Source organism: Stomoxys calcitrans, chromosome 4 (assembly GCF_963082655.1).
Source record: "Stomoxys calcitrans chromosome 4, idStoCalc2.1, whole genome shotgun sequence".
NCBI classification, from domain to species: Eukaryota; Metazoa; Arthropoda; class Insecta; order Diptera; family Muscidae; genus Stomoxys; species Stomoxys calcitrans.
The window spans coordinates 162,536,135-162,554,568 of NC_081555.1; the positions used below are offsets into that span (position 1 = coordinate 162,536,135).

General features: G+C 34.7%; 1 protein-coding gene across 3 annotated transcripts; it reads left to right on the forward strand.

Annotated features, from left to right (window-relative positions):
* Positions 1–390: 390 nt before the first annotated feature.
* LOC106091273 (guanine nucleotide-binding protein subunit beta-1) lies at positions 391–6,095 on the forward strand. 3 transcript variants are annotated; one of them, XM_013257752.2, is made up of 3 exons: positions 391–545; positions 2,399–2,554; positions 2,818–6,095. In XM_013257752.2, exon 3 carries the CDS (start codon positions 3,048–3,050, stop codon positions 4,068–4,070), a length of 1,023 nt encoding a protein of 340 aa, XP_013113206.1. In that variant the 5' UTR covers positions 391–545; positions 2,399–2,554; positions 2,818–3,047; the 3' UTR covers positions 4,071–6,095. The 3 variants fall into 3 exon arrangements, with proteins under 3 accessions (XP_013113206.1, XP_059222433.1, XP_013113207.1); XM_059366450.1 differs by lacking the exon at positions 391–545 and adding an exon at positions 1,894–2,026; XM_013257753.2 differs by lacking the exon at positions 391–545 and having other exon boundaries at positions 2,036–2,554; positions 2,824–6,095.
* The last annotated feature ends 12,339 nt before the right edge of the window (positions 6,096–18,434 follow it).

The following is an 18,434-nucleotide window of genomic DNA, read 5'->3' on the forward strand; positions in this document are numbered from 1 at the left end:
AAACGAATGACAGCAGTTTTGAATTAAAGCGAAGAACAATACTGGCAAACAGATGCTATTTTGGATTAAGCAAGCAGTTTAAAAACAAGGCGCCTCTCAACGATAGCAAACTCATCAAAAAGCTTTATCGAAGAAGTGTTTCGAATTTAATTTTTGTGGATAAAAAACAGTATTTGTCGATAAAAAAGAATTTTTGATTTTAACGTTCTTGTATTTCTTAGTTCATAGCTTGATAGCGTATATATCGTTGCACGTAAAATACATCATTGTTATTAACAGAGTTGTATCTTTAATTTCTGTGCTCAGAAAATTCAATCAGCTGTTTTCGTTGAGTTGATTTTTTAATCGTTAAGTTTTAGTTTCGTTAAAAAGATATAGGTGTTGGCTAAAGAGAACTGTCAATCTTTGCGGTGGAGTGTAATTGAATTTGTAGCAGAAAAATAATTTCTTTCGTGTGATGAAGAATTGTTTAAACGAAAATCATTCGCATTTCATATAGCAAAACAAACACTTTGCACGATTTTGTGAAAAGTAAAGCACAAAACGTAAGTGTGTGTGAAAAAGTGTAAAAATAAGGTGTGAAATATGAATTCGATGTCGGGAAAATTATACATATATATACAGAGAACCAAGCCAAGGCAACAGTTTTTCAACGGCGGCATCAATTCAAACACTGCTCCACACGGCTTTCGGCTTATTTATTATCTCTCAAAAATATAGATGGGAATTACAATGGATGGGACTCTCAAGAAAAAAATGTTTATACATCCTCTCTAGTCCCAAAGATGTGTCGACTCTTCTCTGATTCACACTTGTTCCGTTCTATTCATCCCCCGTTCACTCCCACAGTGCATCTTTAAAGTCTTCGTACATCATTATTATTGTATTGTTAACCAGTTGCTTCTAATATATAAAATACAATAAACATCGGATTATGTGATAGTGGTTTTATCAATATTTACAAAAAGGTCCCTATCGGTACTCAAGAAACTAAATTGGTGAAATATAAATGTGAAACAATTTTGAATGTTTATGGCGCTCACGGTGGTTTAAAAGTTTTGAAATATAAGCATTTAAAGACATTTCGCTTTGAAATTGAATCAAAATTTGGGGCCACTGCAAAGCGTGGCTGGACGAGAACATCACATTCGAACGACAGGCGTTTGAAATTGGATAGCGAATATTATAAATTGAAGAAAAGTTCGATAAAACTTGAGCGATACTCGTCCAGCTCAATAAAGAGCTTGAACTCTATGTCTGCAATATGCCCGCAAAGGATACGTGTGTGGAGTAAATTAAAGTTATTGATGCTAAAGTCCGAAAAAGTAAAATGACGTTATAACCTTAGAATCTTTGTTTCATTTGACTTTTGAAAAATGAAAAATGTTAAGTTTTCTGGTGCTAAAAGAAAAAATACAAATCAGCTTCAACCTATGGTTACAATGAAATATTTCTACGTATATACCTATGAATTTGCCATGATGTCATGTAAACACAAAAAATAATGGGGTTTTGCTTCTTTTAATTATTCAACGGTAAGAGAAAATGCACCTTTGTCTAAAATTTTTTGGTATGGTATTAAACTTCGTCATTGGATTTATTCAAAATATCATATCAAGGTATATTGACTCATGACTTTCGTTTTGTTTACTTTAAGATTTCTTATGCTGTTAGCAATCAACAGCTGTATGAAGACTTTATCGAGGGCACTGTAAACATGTTCCCTTTTGGGGCTTGTGTATGCCTCTGTGTTCTTCTACACACTTGTGGGGGAGGCAATTGGGTACTTTGGAGTGAAAGTAGCCACTATAGGGGTGCTAGGTGTAAAAGAATGTTTTCAGTTCATTTGGGGTACTCCATCTGTCTCTATCTCTCACTTTCGAGGGCGCTCTCTTGCTCTCTTTTGATTTGCTTCGTTCGGCTCGTTGAGTTTTATTGTACTTTCGTTGTATTATTAATCAAGTTTTCATTGGTGGTTGCAAATTGCAATTTTGGTGTACCAGTGTACTGAGGAAAATTTTAAATTGTACGTGCTAAATAATTATAATAAATTTAAAAAACACAATAATCATTGAATATTTGCTACACCAAAATAGAAAAAGTTGAAGTTTTTTGTACAATCAAGCACAATGTATTTCGTTCGAAGAAATGAAAATGTATAAATCTCATCCCTTGTATTACTACTAAAGTAAAGTACGATCGAACTCTCGAACCGTAGAACCAACATCCATAGCAAAAAAAAAAGGAAGGCATTAGAAAAAATATACATATACATACACTTAGGCAAGCACACAAAAGTGTAAAGAGAGAAAAAAAACGAAGAAAATTGGGTGGAGAAGTGAAGAGGGAGGAGGACGTCATTTATACAGCGATTTTCACAGATCCAAAATTTCCACAGGAACTCCCAGGCAATTAACAAAAAACGAAAGAAAAATATTCGGGGAAAATTTGCCTCAAAATTTTGTTACTAATTTGTGGATTGGATTTTGCTGGATTGTGTGGCCCAAAGGAACGGACCGGACCGAAGGAGTAGTAGTGAAAATAAATAAGCTAGGTAAGTAATGTATGTACATCATGGGAGTAGTGTGTGTTGTTTTATCGAAATGAAAAAAAAATGAAAATTGTCAAGTGAATTTGTTAAAACTAACACCCCGCACCTTTTGGTAACTTTTTTTTCTTCTCATTTACCACCTCCACCACCCCCTGCCTGCTCGTTCGCTCGCTCGACCGTGTGTTCATCGTCATCAACATCATCATCACCATATTCAACTCAATCTCACTATTTGCGGCCTTCTTCCCAACCACCACCTTTAAAAGATATAGAGATTTTCACCATCATCATCAAAATAAGAACCAGCAGAAGCAGAGGAAGCAACGACAGAATCAGTCAAGTAGTAGTAGTGCAACCGGTATAAGAAATAACAAGATCCCCCCCGTCGCAATAACCAGAAACAGTAGCCGAGTCAGTCGCTTTTTTATACACCACCACCTCCACCAAACACCTACCACAGGGATTATACAAATTAAAATAGTAAAAATCAACAAAGATGAATGAGCTGGACAGTTTGAGACAAGAAGCCGAATCCCTTAAGAATGCCATACGCGATGCCCGCAAGGCAGCCTGCGACACAAGCTTGGTGCAGGCAGCCGCGTCTTTGGAACCCATTGGTCGTATACAGATGCGCACAAGGCGAACATTGCGTGGACATTTGGCGAAAATCTATGCCATGCACTGGGGCAATGATTCACGCAATTTGGTATCAGCCTCGCAAGATGGTAAATTGATCGTTTGGGACTCGCATACCACAAATAAGGTACATGCTATACCATTACGTTCGTCATGGGTCATGACGTGCGCATATGCGCCTTCGGGCAGTTATGTCGCCTGCGGCGGTCTAGATAATATGTGTTCAATATACAACCTAAAAACGCGCGAGGGAAATGTGCGTGTATCCCGCGAATTGCCCGGCCATGGTGGTTATTTATCGTGCTGCCGTTTTTTGGATGACAATCAAATTGTGACCAGTTCGGGAGACATGACATGCGGTCTATGGGACATAGAAACTGGCCAACAAGTAACATCGTTCTTGGGCCATACCGGTGATGTGATGGCTCTCTCACTGGCGCCTGCTTGTCAGACTTTTGTTTCTGGTGCTTGCGATGCTTCGGCTAAACTTTGGGATATACGAGAAGGTGTATGCAAGCAGACATTCCCTGGCCACGAATCGGATATAAATGCGGTGACATTCTTCCCTAATGGCGAAGCGTTCGCCACAGGCTCCGACGATGCCACCTGTCGTCTATTCGATATACGAGCTGATCAAGAATTGGCCATGTACTCGCACGACAATATCATCTGCGGTATCACATCGGTGGCATTTTCAAAGAGTGGTCGTTTACTTTTAGCTGGCTATGATGATTTCAATTGCAATGTCTGGGACACAATGAAAGCCGAACGCTCCGGCATATTGGCTGGCCATGATAATCGGGTCTCATGTCTGGGTGTGACCGAAAATGGTATGGCAGTGGCAACGGGTTCATGGGATTCATTTTTGCGTGTGTGGAATTAAACATAATAAGAACAACAACACAACTACAACCACAACTTCAACATCCATAAGAACAACAACAACAACAACACATTATGTTTTAAGTATAAACAAAAACAAATCACAACAAACAAAATCAACAGCCTACAGAAAAAAAAGAAGAATACTGTTTACTACTACTATATATAGTTTAATGTAAAACAACAACAAATGCCGTGGTAATGATGGTAAAGTTAATGCTTGAGGATAATGTTGAGACTAGTCTTATGTGTTGAGTATTCCTACTACAGCTTAACTTTTTTTATATTACTTTTAAACTGCATTCATTCGTCCTAGAGAATATTCTCATCTATCTACACATAAACTAAAACTTCATTTTGATATGTCTTATGATAAATTTTCCCAAAATTCCTTAATTCATATCAATTACCACCACCAAGAGAGAGAGAGAGGAAATATATATATGTATGTTTGGGTCTTACAAAACATAATGGTAATACGATTCTCGTATAAATTGCACAAATTTATAAAACAAAAAAAAAAACAATTAAAACAAAAATGATGCTAATGAGTGTTAAAACAAAATGTCCCTTACAGTTTTAACGCTCATAATTTCCTTACCCAGTATAACAAATATAGCCTAAATTATTTTTATGAAATTTGCCAAAAAGCATCAAAGGCTTCGCTCACTTTGGGTCATACATGATTGCCGTGTACGAGTATATACTATGTGGAAACTTTACATGAAGTCTGGCTTAAAACGGTAACCAAATTAAACAAGATATTGAAATAAAGATATGTTCCACTTTCTTGGTATCGTATTTATTTACGATTTTTTTTTACTTTAAATTAAATTCTTAACACAATCGCTGTTTTAAAAATACTTTTGTCTAACTTACGCGCACATTTTTATTATTCAATCGATCAAATAATTGAAAGAAGAAAAATCAACAATATCCTCAAATAACTTTTCCACATACAACTTTCTTTATATTAATTAAACAAATAACAAAACATGAGAATAACACGCGCAATTTACACGCACATTAATTTACACACCACTTTACCTAAAAATTACATACATACGCGACACACGAACACACACACACAAACACAATATATATATAAATATACAATTGAACTTACATTACAAACAAAAATTATAAAACCAAAAAAGAAAAACAAGTGTGGCAAGAAGATAGAATGTGAATGAATGTTAGGACTTACATGCAGACATCCAACATTTCAACAGCATATAGGCATACAATTGTCGTATTATATACATAGGATTATAGGAAATTTAAAGAAAGGATATTTGAAAATATTAAATTTAACAAAATAGATCATTCACACTCACACACACACACAGAGACGCATCTATCTATACATAACCTATACACAATAGTGTTTCGAAGAAAACCAAATAGAAAATGTGAGGGCAAATTTTATTTTGCCCTGAGCTGCAAGGAAAACTAAAAACTTCACATCACCACCGCCGAAGCCGCCGCCACCACCAACCAACCAACCAACACCACGATAACAAAACATTTCTTCTTTAAGCATAAAACGAGGTATCAACATTTTTAAACTTAAACCAATCGTTACAATTATTAATTTTTGTTGTTGTATAATTTTTCTTAAAAAAACAAACATACCGAATATTGTGTATATTGTATTCCATCTATGTTTTATACTGTTTTTTTTTCTAATTGCTGTTTGTGTTTTAAGCCAGGCCTTAATATTTACCACATACACATTGTTTCATCTTCTTCTACAAAATAGGGCTACTGTGTTATACATATGTACATATATGTATTTTAAGTATATGTATATGTATGTGTATAATGCGTGCGTTCAATTTATTGTTATTTCTTTAATTCATATAAACCAAAAAATATCCAATCTTTTTATTTTCAATCTTTTTCACATAACTTACTTTATTCCCAATCTCACCTGCCCAAATATACATACTTACACACACACACACACAGACAGAACCAAATTATAAGAAAAAAGTTAAAATAAAAAGATTAAGCATTTACCAAACCACAGCAAGTTTATTTAAATCGAGTATGAAATGAGAAAATCCTAGAAAAATAATAAAAATAATATGAAACAAACCACTTTAAACAAAACAGCAACAACAACAAGATGAAGAAAACAAAAACCACAATGAATAATTAATTTAATAAGTCTTACAAAAAAAAAAAAGAAAGAAAAAACCAAAACAATTTATTAATAATAATATTTAATTATAATAATAATAAATCATACACTACAACTTTATAAAAACCAAAACAAAAACAAACGTATTTAAGGACTTTAATTTCTAAAAATAAAAAGTAATTTAAAACAAAACAAAAAAAACCAACAAGTATAAACAAATTTTATATATGCATAAAAATTCTTATAAAACCAAAAAAATTAAGAACAAAAACTAAACTAACAATTTATATAAAAAGGAACTAAAAATAATTAAGCTAAGAGGGGTAATAGGAGCCGATAAAAGTAAAAAAAAAAACAACAAACAAACTGAAAATATGAAAAAAACTTCACCACCCACCCACACAAATAAAAAAAAAACTAAAAAATTTTCATTTACATCTCCCCGCATCCATTTCGCATCCTGATTTTTTTACACCGCGTTTCTTAAAAATTACAAAAAAAACAATGATGATCACAACCACGAAGTGTTAATTTACAAATAACACTTATGCAAACACACACACATACATACGCAAAGTACTTGTAATCTCGATGATGATGATGATGATTGTACATTCATTTGTCCAAAGACAAAATAACGCAACAATTTCCTATTTAACAAAAGCACCAAGCGCGAATCATCAACAAACAGCCAGCCTAGCTTCAGAGGGTAACAAAGTAGAACGCACACAAATTAATCCATTTATTAGTTCTATGAGAAAATACATATATCAGCTAGGCTGCAGTCACACATACATACTTACTGCCTGCGGTCACATGCTATGGTTTATGTATATATATATATATATATATATATATTTTTTTTTTTGTTTGTTTCGAAATTTAAATACTTATAGTCGGAAATTTTTGAAAAATATTTAATATTTTTGGGGCTCAAAAATTAAATTTTTTAATGCAGGCTTTTTCCAAGTCTGGATTTCGTGAACAACATATACGGTCTTACAAAAGTTTCATAATCTAAAGACTACTTTAAACTTGAAGGAAATTTAATACCTACCCTGTCAACATTTTGGAATAGGTTTTTCACCTTATGACTTTCAACGATTAAAAAAGTATTTTTCTATTTTAAAGAAATTGCTAAATCTTTGGAAATCAGGTGATTCGAATTTTCGAAAAAGAAAATGTTGGCAATTTTTTGTCGAAAGTCGTGATAAGGCCCCCTTGCGGTTTTAACCGCATTTACAGTTTTTTTTTTGAGACACTGATTATAAATAATTAATAAATCCACTAAAAATATAACAAAATGGCCTTGATCGACAACTAACATAATGCAGTTGAAGTATTTTTTTATTTTATTTTATTTTTTTTCAAAACGGTACGTTTCCCCCGTTTCTTTGTTTTTCTTCTGTCAAGTAATGGTAACAAATTGCAATTTACATGATACATAGGTAAATATATGTATATCATGTTAAAAAAATTCGCTCCCAAAAATGGTATTCTCTTTCAGAATCAGAGCAGAAGAATATTGGTGTTGTTGTTGTTGTAACCACATATTTGTTTCCACATACAAATATGTGGTATGCAGCGATTCTCGTCTAGCTGCAATAAGTGAACAAGCTCTTTGTGTAGTAGCCACATTTTCATGTGGAGTAGCAATCCTAGTCAATCTCCCATAGGTTAGCAAGCTCGACCGATTGTTATATAAAGGCGCCAATAACTTTCCGTGTCATATGGAATATCATGGGCACTCAGCAAAAGCCGTTGCGCCCCGGCATCTCACTGAGATTCACTGCTGGATACCGCTGATTGTCCGCTACTGCAGTTACAGCTACCCCGCATAAAGCATTCCACTATCTGCAAACTGTAGAGGAATCCGGTAGCTCCCAGCTAAGGTTATCATAATAACGCCGAAATCCACACAAATCTGAGTTCAAAGTTCCAGCCTTTATGCTGCTCACAGAAATCCCGTGGAAGCTCGTTCTGGTCCATAGGACCGATCGCCCTGGGAACATTATGGCAATTTGTTAAAATCGAAATCGTCGAATATTCGCCTTATCATATCGAGTGTCATAGGCACTCAGTATTTAAGCAAGAGCCGGTTCCGCCCGGCCTTTCACTGAAATTCTCTACTCAATAACGCTGATTTTCTGCGACCACATATCGGAGCTCAAAGTTCCAACCCTTGTGGCTCATAGTCATTCCATGCCGCAAGAGATGCTATAGCTCTGTTTTTGGTAGCTTTCATAGGTGGCTTACTTTAGACAACGAAAGGTGCAGGGCACCTAGTTTATGACACTTCTTTGAAATGGTCCTTACGTTTGAATGGAAGTGTTACTGGAGTCCCTTGCAGGCATCAATGTAGTGACAAATGTATAAAAAAACAGTATACGAATATTAAATGGTAGAGTTGACAAAGCACTGAGCAACCGGTGTTCACCCATTACTCGCAGCCGCATCTTCTCGTTTGCCCTGATATGTTAGTGATCAAACACTATAGTTTGTCACTTCTATCAGTAGCCTAATTTAATGCATGATAAATGATATCCTGATGTCAGAAATGTAGGCTAAACTACCTTGCATACTATACCCTCGACAAGTAGTTATGTGGTCTCAATGTCCAATTGTCAAACTCATCGGCAACCTATTTCCCGCCTTAGAGCTATAGCTTACATTTTCTGACAATCTACTATCTAACATGACCCAAAGCTAGTTGGCTATAGGCAAAATGTATTTAACATCTAGGCCCACCAATGTGTCAATTATAAGAACGGATTGTTTGAGTGACACAGTCTCAAAGGGTTGGTCTGTTGTTGGTCATACCGAGTATTAATTGGTTATAGTGAGTTATAAAATATTATTAATAGTCTGTTTATAGCCTGTAGGTTTTTTCAGCAAACCACATAAAATTTAAATATAAAAGCATTACTATGTAAATTCTAGAAACCCCAGAAATTACACGTCAAGAATGGCTAGTTTAAAAAAATCGTAAACAATCAGGAGACAAAATGCAATTTCATATTGTCTAAATATGTACTATCTTATGGATAGGCATCCATCTGCCAAAGATATCAGGGTGGATCTCAAGGCCAATGGTGGTCTCACGCGAACAGCTGTTAACAGCCGGTCAGGTTTGACGGTATTAAGATGTCAGATTTTTATTTGCATTCTCTTAGTTGTCATTTCCTTTCTTGCATATACTCTGCTCATATACGCACAAGTATGCACACACTCACACAAATTTCTTTGTGTGTGTTGGCAAACCGTCGATCAGCTTGATGGCAAAATGGCGGATTGCACCATATGATTTGTGGTTGTTGTACAAATGAGACGACCTTTAATTGTTTCGTTATGAGTGGATCCATACAGTTTATAGTGAGAGGTTAAACGCTACAAGAAATTGGGTGGCGCTTCAGCTGGGTCTATAGTAGATAGCATTCACGTGAATACGTTGGCGGTTGAAAGTCGTCATTGTAGATCAACCACCACCCATAGTAACAGTATATGCAGCCGCCCCAATTCCTACAGAGCTACGAATGATGCCAACATGGAGGTTTGTCCCACATGCAACCAGGGACCGCACGACACACGTCACCTGATCAACTGTTCAGTCAATCGTACACTATTTAAAACCAGATCCCTCTTGACGCACCAACCCCTAGTCTCAAATGGATGCATATAACAAAAGACTGCTGCGCCAACAAAATAAGCGATCAAAGGCAATATTATGTTCTAGGTTTCATTTTACCCTTCAAATAAAGATGTTATTATCACATACGTCAAAAGCTCAAATTAATAGTTTGTGCTGAAATACGTATTTACGTTTATATATAAAAAAAATCTCATGATGAATATTTATGAAATTTTGATACGTGAAAGTAAAATGAATTGAGGGTGGAAGTGAAACCCAGAACACAACGACAGACACGTGAAAATAACAATGAATGGAATAGTGAAAGTGAAACCCCAAACACCTGATTGTTTACAGATTTTTCATTGTTTTTCAAGTCGATCTTAATGACCAAGCGAATGCAATGACCTGCCTTGTCTGAGAATCAGGCAATTTCTTTTATTCAAGACTCATTTAACAATCTCTTCTTTGGGTGTTGCATTCGCTTGGTCATTAATCTCGACTTGAAAAACAATCAAACAGAAATTAACCCGCATGACTGACTGTTAAAAAAAGCCAAACAGACGAAAAAGATTTTGCATTGATGAAAAAGAAACATATTTAGTCCTTTTATCATATTAAAGTAGAGAAAATAAACGTTTCTTTCTTGTTGAACTTAAAATTTCCTTTTTAATCTTTCAATTTCTGGAATTATGTCCTTATGTATGGTATTAAGATAACTAAGAACCAGTCCATACTTTTACTTTTTACCCATGTATTTCCTAACCACTTGAACTGTTTCACTCGAAAGAATGGATTTCGTTGGCTTGATTCACCCAAAAGGTACTACATAAAAATATGCTGCTTTTGATATACAAAATGTACGGAACACCGTTCGTTCAAGTGACACAGCCGTAGGGAGTTTGTTTGTTAAACTTTGGAAACTTTTCTAAGACTGTGTATATATGAAACGAATTCGAAATTCTATATTCAACTTTAAGTGTTTCGACTATGTGGTATTGGAAAAGAATGTTTTATAAACTAAATAAAAATCTAGGCGAATGGATTAATTTGGAAAGTTTTTTTTGTATTTTTTTTTTAATAAATTATGTGATATTCATATTTTTGTTTTATGGAAAAAAGAAACAAATTGTCACGTTTGGTATTGTTTATTTTTATGTTATTTATATATGGCTTGCTGTGAGTTGTAAATGCATTTGTTTATTTATTAATTTTTTGTAACACATAATTATAAAAAATTGGTTTGAACTCTTGTCCTAAAATACTTTCGATGTAAAATTCCATCCCCCCAAGGGTTATGTGGACCGAACGAATGGCATTTGTTGCTTATGTTTTTCTCATTGATATATGGAAATAGCTGAATTTACACTGGTCAACTGGTACACTGTTATAATCTTGAAGTGAAATCACATAGCAATTTGGTCTACTCTACAAGTGACCCAGAAGTCATTTTTAGAAGTTTTTGTTATGTTAGAAAAGCAAGTAAGCTACATACATCAAAAGATGTATAATACTATTTTTTGACATAAGTTTTTTTGCTGTAGAGTTTTTTTATCGCGCAAGATAATATGGAAAATTATTATTTTTTTTTTTGTTTATTTTGTTTTTCTATTACCATATAAAGAGAAAATGAACTTTTTACTGTCAGTCCTTACCACTGTGAGTTCCCTTTGTATTAAGTTTTTGTTTTGTTTCCTTTTTTACCTTTTACGCTTGCACAACCAACCAGTTAGCCATATTAATATAAGTCTTAATGTAATAACGCACACAAACACACACACTTATACAAAACTAATTTAAATTGAAAACTGAAATTTGCGGCACTTGAATTTTTTAAACCGCAAACTTATGAAATATACGCATAAAGATTTATTCATTTTCTAACAACAATTTGCATTTAAAGTCTTGTATTTTGGTTGTTTGTTTGTTTGTTTTTACATATACATATACGATCTATACGTTTTTTTTTATTTGTTTTATACATATACATACATATTATACGCATATACATATATGAATATACCATACATAACTACTAAATCAATTTTGTGAAGAAAAAAGGAAGAAAACAAAAAAGAAAAAATGATAATGAGAATGAATATCAGAGACATTCTCATGTAAATGTATTATTTTGATTTGATGTTTTTTTTATAGAACTTTTATCTATTTGTTTTAGTTTTAGTAGCATATTCTTTAAATTCTTCAAAAAAGAAAACAAAAATATAAATATTAAAATATGCCTCTATACTTTATATTATTTTTTTTTTTTTGACTATTGTTGTTGTGTTTTATGTTTGTTTGAGTCTCGTGTTTGAAGCATTTCACTCACCTACTACATTATTATATAGTATATACATACGTACATACACTTATATTAATTAATTATCTTAATTATTTACTTTTATTTACTATTTATTTTACTTTCGTTCTTAATAAGAGTCTAGAGTTAGTATGTATGCTAAACATAATAGTCCCAAAGGATAGCGAAATCAATATCAATGTGGTTGTCCTAATTTGGAATTATGATGAGAAAATATATTCAAGCCCCCTTTCACTGGCCTTTTGAAAAAGGATTTCTAAAAGATAATAACAGCTGATTATTAACTGTTCGCCAGAACAAGGGCTCCAATATGTTATCCTTAAAAAAAAGTAAAAAAAACATGTGCTTTTGTATGGGGGTCCCATTTCTGTACTTTTTTTTCAACTAAACATCCAGCCTATGTTATCAGTGGGGCCATCACCCCCACCACCCTTTAAGCATAATCCTACACTTTCTTGAACTTTCCATTTAACTGAGATTAAGTTCTTTCGTAATTGTAGCAATTCGGTTTTCTGTCTGTTTTGTTTGTTTTCCTATTATTTGTCTATGTTCGAAATAATCGAAATTCGAAATAAAACATCACCACACTCTTTGGGATTATTCAACATGGACCGAAATGAACCATGAGACGCAACGCGACGAGACTTTAAAATTTTCATTATATTTGATATTGCAGTTAAAATATATGAACAACACCTAAAACTATAGCAACAAACAGCAAGAGAATCCAAACCAATGAAACATACATACTTACCCAACCAACTACCTATATACATACATACTTACATACATTGTACGTACTATACCTATCATACATTCACTCAGTTCACTTCACTTCACTCTATCTCTCATACGCAGACAGACGGACACACATATAGAAAATAAATTTTTCAAAGGGTCATATAAGATTTAATATTAAATAAACAAAAACTTAATGAAAACAAAAAACACACATGCATAAACACATACACACACACACACATACTTTCTTTGAAAGGCAAAAAAAAAGAAACAAAGTACATGGAACAAAAATAATGAACAAACAAAAATACAGAGAAAACGGAAAATTAAAAATATTCAATGACGATAAAAGTAACAAAATGGAAAATAATACATCTAAAAAAAGGAAACTCATATTTAAAAATCTGTAATTATAAAAATTAAAAATAAAAATTTAAATAAAAATACATTTGCTTAGTTAGTGTAAACGGATTTTTTTCAATTTTCTAAATTTGCATAAAAAGAGCAGGATGAAATTTTGTTTTAAGGCAATGCACAGTGGGATAGGAAAAGTAAAAAATTTGGAAAAATTTTACCTTTTTTTTTAAAGAATTTTAATAACATGAACACAAAGGGCAGAGGATGAGTGGAGATGGAGAGTTTTAATAGGTGCTAATAGTCGATTGAACTGAAAGGCTAGAAGAATAGTTATCTCTGAGGCCGGTTTTATGGTTTCATTTAAGAAATCTTATAATGAAAATTTATGAAATTTTTAAACTTTATTTGCGAGATTATAACAAGTTGTTTTAAGGGGTGAAACCAAACAGCTGAATACAATTTTTTCTTACAAAGTGCACTATCTATCAACGAGTTTTGGTTGTGTGTGTATTATAGTTACCCTGTAGAAAATGTCAATAGTAAATCTATACTGACTTACTATAGACTTTGTCACCAGAACTACAGACTATGTCTGTCTATGCTTTTTGCTATAGGCATTTTATATGAGCTTGTCATTCAGAAGTCATTAGGGAATATATGGAGACATTGCGGGATATATGGGGCATTGTCAATAGTATGTCAGTAGGGATTTTATATAGACATGTTTAATAATTTATTAGTCCGTAATTTTCGAACTTTTCACTCAATTTCAAAACTATGTGAATAAGGCATTAAATTTAAATTAATTTATTTGTTTAAAATATGTATTTAGTAAAGAAAAAACTTATGTGAAAAGGAAATCGTTGGATAGTTGCCAAATGATCCCTCAAAAATTGCTGCGTCCAAATACCTGATGTCGGTTGCATACAGCGTTATCACCAAGAATTATCTCTTTCTGAAGAACAACAAGGCAGCAGGAGCCGACGGGTTACCCGCTGAACTATTTAAGACCGGAGGCGACACGCTGATAAGGCATATCCATTAGCGTATCTGCGCAATCTGGCTAGAAGAACGCATACCCGATGATTGGAACCTCGGCATACTATGTCCCGTACACAAGAAAGGAGACAAGACAGAATGTGCCAACTACAGAGAAATAAGTCTACTCCCCATCGCATACAAGATACTGTTGAGCATACTGTGTGAAAGATTAAAACCTAAAGTCAATGAGATAATTGGGCCCTATCAGTGCGATTGGTAAAGCCACCCTGGACCAGATATTCACACTGCGCCAAATCCTGGAAGCTCCGAGAAGGACAAAGCAACACATACCATCTCTTTGTTGACTACAAAGCCGCCTTCGATACTCCTTTGCGTTCAAAGGTATTTCCCTGCAAAATTAATAAGACTCTGCAGGATGACCCTTGCTGATACGCGAATAGGAATAGGAAAGAATCTCCCCGAACCATTTAATACCAAACGAGGTTTCAGACAAGGAGACAGCCTATCGTGTGATCTCTTTAATACCCTGATGGGGAAGATTATACGAGATGCAGATGTGAATAGATATGACACACTAATCACAAGAGAACACATGTTACTCGCCTATGTCGACGACATCGACATCATAGATCGGTCACCGGAAGTAGTAACTGCTGCCTTCGAAAGAATCGAAAGAGAGTCAGTGAAAATGGGTCTGGCAGTAAATTGAGATAAGACGAAATGGATAGTTTCATCTCCCAAAACACCTTGTGCAACCGAGCAGATAAAGAAAATGGAGAAAGTTGGGAACCACACCGTCGTAACCGAAAAGAACGACACTAGTTTTGAGATATAGCGAAGAATAATACTGGGAAACAGATGCTACACTGGACTAAGTAAGCTGCTACTTTGGACTAAGACCACCTCTCGGCAGACGAAGTTTACATTATACAAGACACTGATACTACCCGCGCTGTTGTATGGTTCTGAAGCATGGGTACTTGTGAAAGCAGATGAGGCAGTGCTTGGAGTATTTGAGAGAAAGATTCTTCGTAAAATATATGGACCAGTTTGCATTAATGGAGAATATAGGCGAAGTATGAACCACGAGTTGTATGAGCTGTATGGCGACGATAGCATAGTTATACAACGGCTGCGTTGGCTAGGTCATGTTGTCAGAATGTATGAAGAAGCTCCAGCAAAGAAGTCTTTTGAAGGTAAACACGGTAAGACCAAAAGCCCGAAGGAAAGATCAAGTGGTGGCAGACACCTCGAAACTTGGTGTCAGAGATTTTAGAATGAGCGCAGAAGATCGAGACGCTTGGAACGCTTTTCTACGTTCGGCTAGTGGAACAAATGTTCTGTCATAGCCAATTAAAGTAAAGTTGTCTTTTTCTGCCGTGTCTATTTAGTACAAACAAGAAGTTTAAATTGGTGTCTAGAATTTGTACTACAATAAAGTTATAAACTTACACATTGGTCAGCTTATGTCACTAATTAGCATTAACTGCTTAATTTGGAACTTTTTTTCGTAATGTAATCAACAAAACCATTGAGAAAAGGATTAAAAAATAAAATAAATTTTAGTTTATCACCTGTCAATAAAAGCAATGTAGGCAATATTGTAGACAATTTGGTGACAATGTCACATACATAGTAGACAAAGTGGCGACGTGGGGGCACCTAACCTCAGACTTCTTAAGTGGTAAGAACCATGACACACACAAACAACGAAAAATGGCGCGAACTAGTATACCCAAAATCAGAGTTGCATCAATCACTGATTTTGACAAATAGTGTACTCAATATTTTGTTGTTGGGCAACTGCCACTACCTGTAAATGAATATATCGTATATATAATATATATATATTAAGTTATTATTGGGTTGCCCAGAAAGTAATTGAGGATTTTTCATATAGTCGGCGTTGACAAATTTTTTCACAGCTTGTGACTCTGTAATTGCATTCTTTCTTCTGTCAGTTATCAGCTGTTACTTTTAGCTTGCTTTAGAAAAAAAGTGTAAAAAAAGTATATTTGATTAAAGTTCATTCTAAGTTTTATTAAAAATGCATCTACTTTCTTTTAAAAAAATCCGCAATTACTTTTTGGGCAACCCAATATTTTGAATTATATATAGTAGAGGTGTAAGACAAGGCTGAAATAATGTAAAAAAATTTGAAGCGTTTCGGTAGGCCCTTAAATTTGCAAAGGAGTATTTCTTTCCGTTTTTCAAACATTTTTTGTTCAACAGTCATCGAAAAATCTTACAATAATATACATTTGTATCTTTACATTTCTTATGACACTACCTCTTAATTGTACCATGCACCCATTCAAAGGGTACTGTATAAGTCTCGGACTAAACCGATTATAGCCTCTTTAGCTTCTTCATTGGCATCCATTAGAACCGGACCAGGGGATTCAAATTGATCTTAAAATTGTTATTTAATTTGTTTTTATAAGAAAACTCATATTCTAGAATGATGTTCTCACTTGTTAATAGATTTAAAAAAACTATAAAATCTTCGCCTTAGTCGAACATCAAAAGACGACCCAAAGATGTATAGAACATAGTGCGACAACGCATTTCGGTTAAGAAGGAGTTTGTGCGAAAAAATGGAAAGTCTTCTCTGCAAAAATATTTCGTAACGAATTAGTGTAGAGGTAGATTCAACATTTGTCGAGTAGTTGCTAAGCCTCATTTGCAAACAATTTTGTGTTAGAAGCAGCTCTTAAGGTGATTAGGTAGTAGCGAGGGTATTGAAATCGAACATTACGATTCCTCCTAACTCGAATCTATCCTAGCTTTAGTAGCGGAATCACAATATTCCCTCGCTATTAATGCCGACAATTGCTGTGTCGATGGAGAATAGCGTCCTCGAATGCCACGAGAAAAAACTAGGCATCAGAAATTGGAGCAGGAGCGCAGAAGGTCGAAGCGCTTAGCAGCAGGTTATACGTACCGGATTGACCCGATGGAATCCTTCATCGACAAGGGCTGCCGCCTCGGTGTACAAGAACAACAGGCGATTGGAAATCATTTATGAGTTCGCCAGATGGAACAAATGTTCTGTGATAACCAGTCGAGTAAGTAAGTTTTCCCTCACAAAGAATACAATATGGTATTTTGTTAACGTGATTTAAACCAAATGTTTTTAAAGAAAGAGAGAAAGTAAAACCAGAGAATATTTGTATTTTTCTTTAGGCAGTTTGATATATTAATCTTTCAATAAATATATATGTACATACATACTTTGTATAATTTGATGGTCTGTAATAACTTTAGACCCCCATGATACACTGCTTGATCTAGAGGCTCCCTTTAAAAATGAAGATGGTTAGGAGTACCACCATCTTGTGGTGATTGGTATGGTCTCCACTGCCCTGAGATATCAGGGTGGATCTACATGATCCAGAGCGAAAGGTTCTGCGCTACAAGAGAGAATTTTAGATCAGGCGACATGTCAAGCGGGTCTAGATAGCATTCACGGAGACATGGTAGCAGGGACGGCGAACAGCTATCGAGTGTATGCAATATTTAAAGATCGACTGCCAACCAAAGTAGTTTTGGCTCAATTGGTTTCTGGCAGATTCAGCCGCCTCAACTCCTACAGAGCTAGGATTGATGCCAACTTATTGGATGTGTGACTGTTTGACTACCTAGCCAAATCTTCTCGATTTAGAACCAAATCCATCCGAACGCATCCCAACCCAGCAGACGAAAGGATGAATTACTTACTCACAGTTGCAACAACAACATGATGATGATACTGCTTACATAATACAACAATATATGAATAAGTTTGCCCCCTGTTCCTTCTATAAAAAGTAAAGTGCATGTGCGGCTTAATTTAATCGATATATATTTTATTTATTATTATAAATATGGGTGGTGTTTTATTTACCCATTAAGCAGATATTCTCGCCTAGTTTGTATCATGGCGAAACAACTAAAGGTGGTCTCATTTGTACAACAACCACAAATCATATGGTGCAATCCGCCATTTTCCCACCAAGCTGATCGTAGTTTTGCCAACACACAAAGAAATTTGTGTGCGTGTGTGTTTACGCGTGCGTACATGAGCAGGGAATATGCGAGAAAAAAGAACAACAAAGAGAATGCGAACAAAAATAGACCATCTTAATACCTTCAAACCTGGCCGTCTGTTAACAGCTGTTGGCGTGAGACC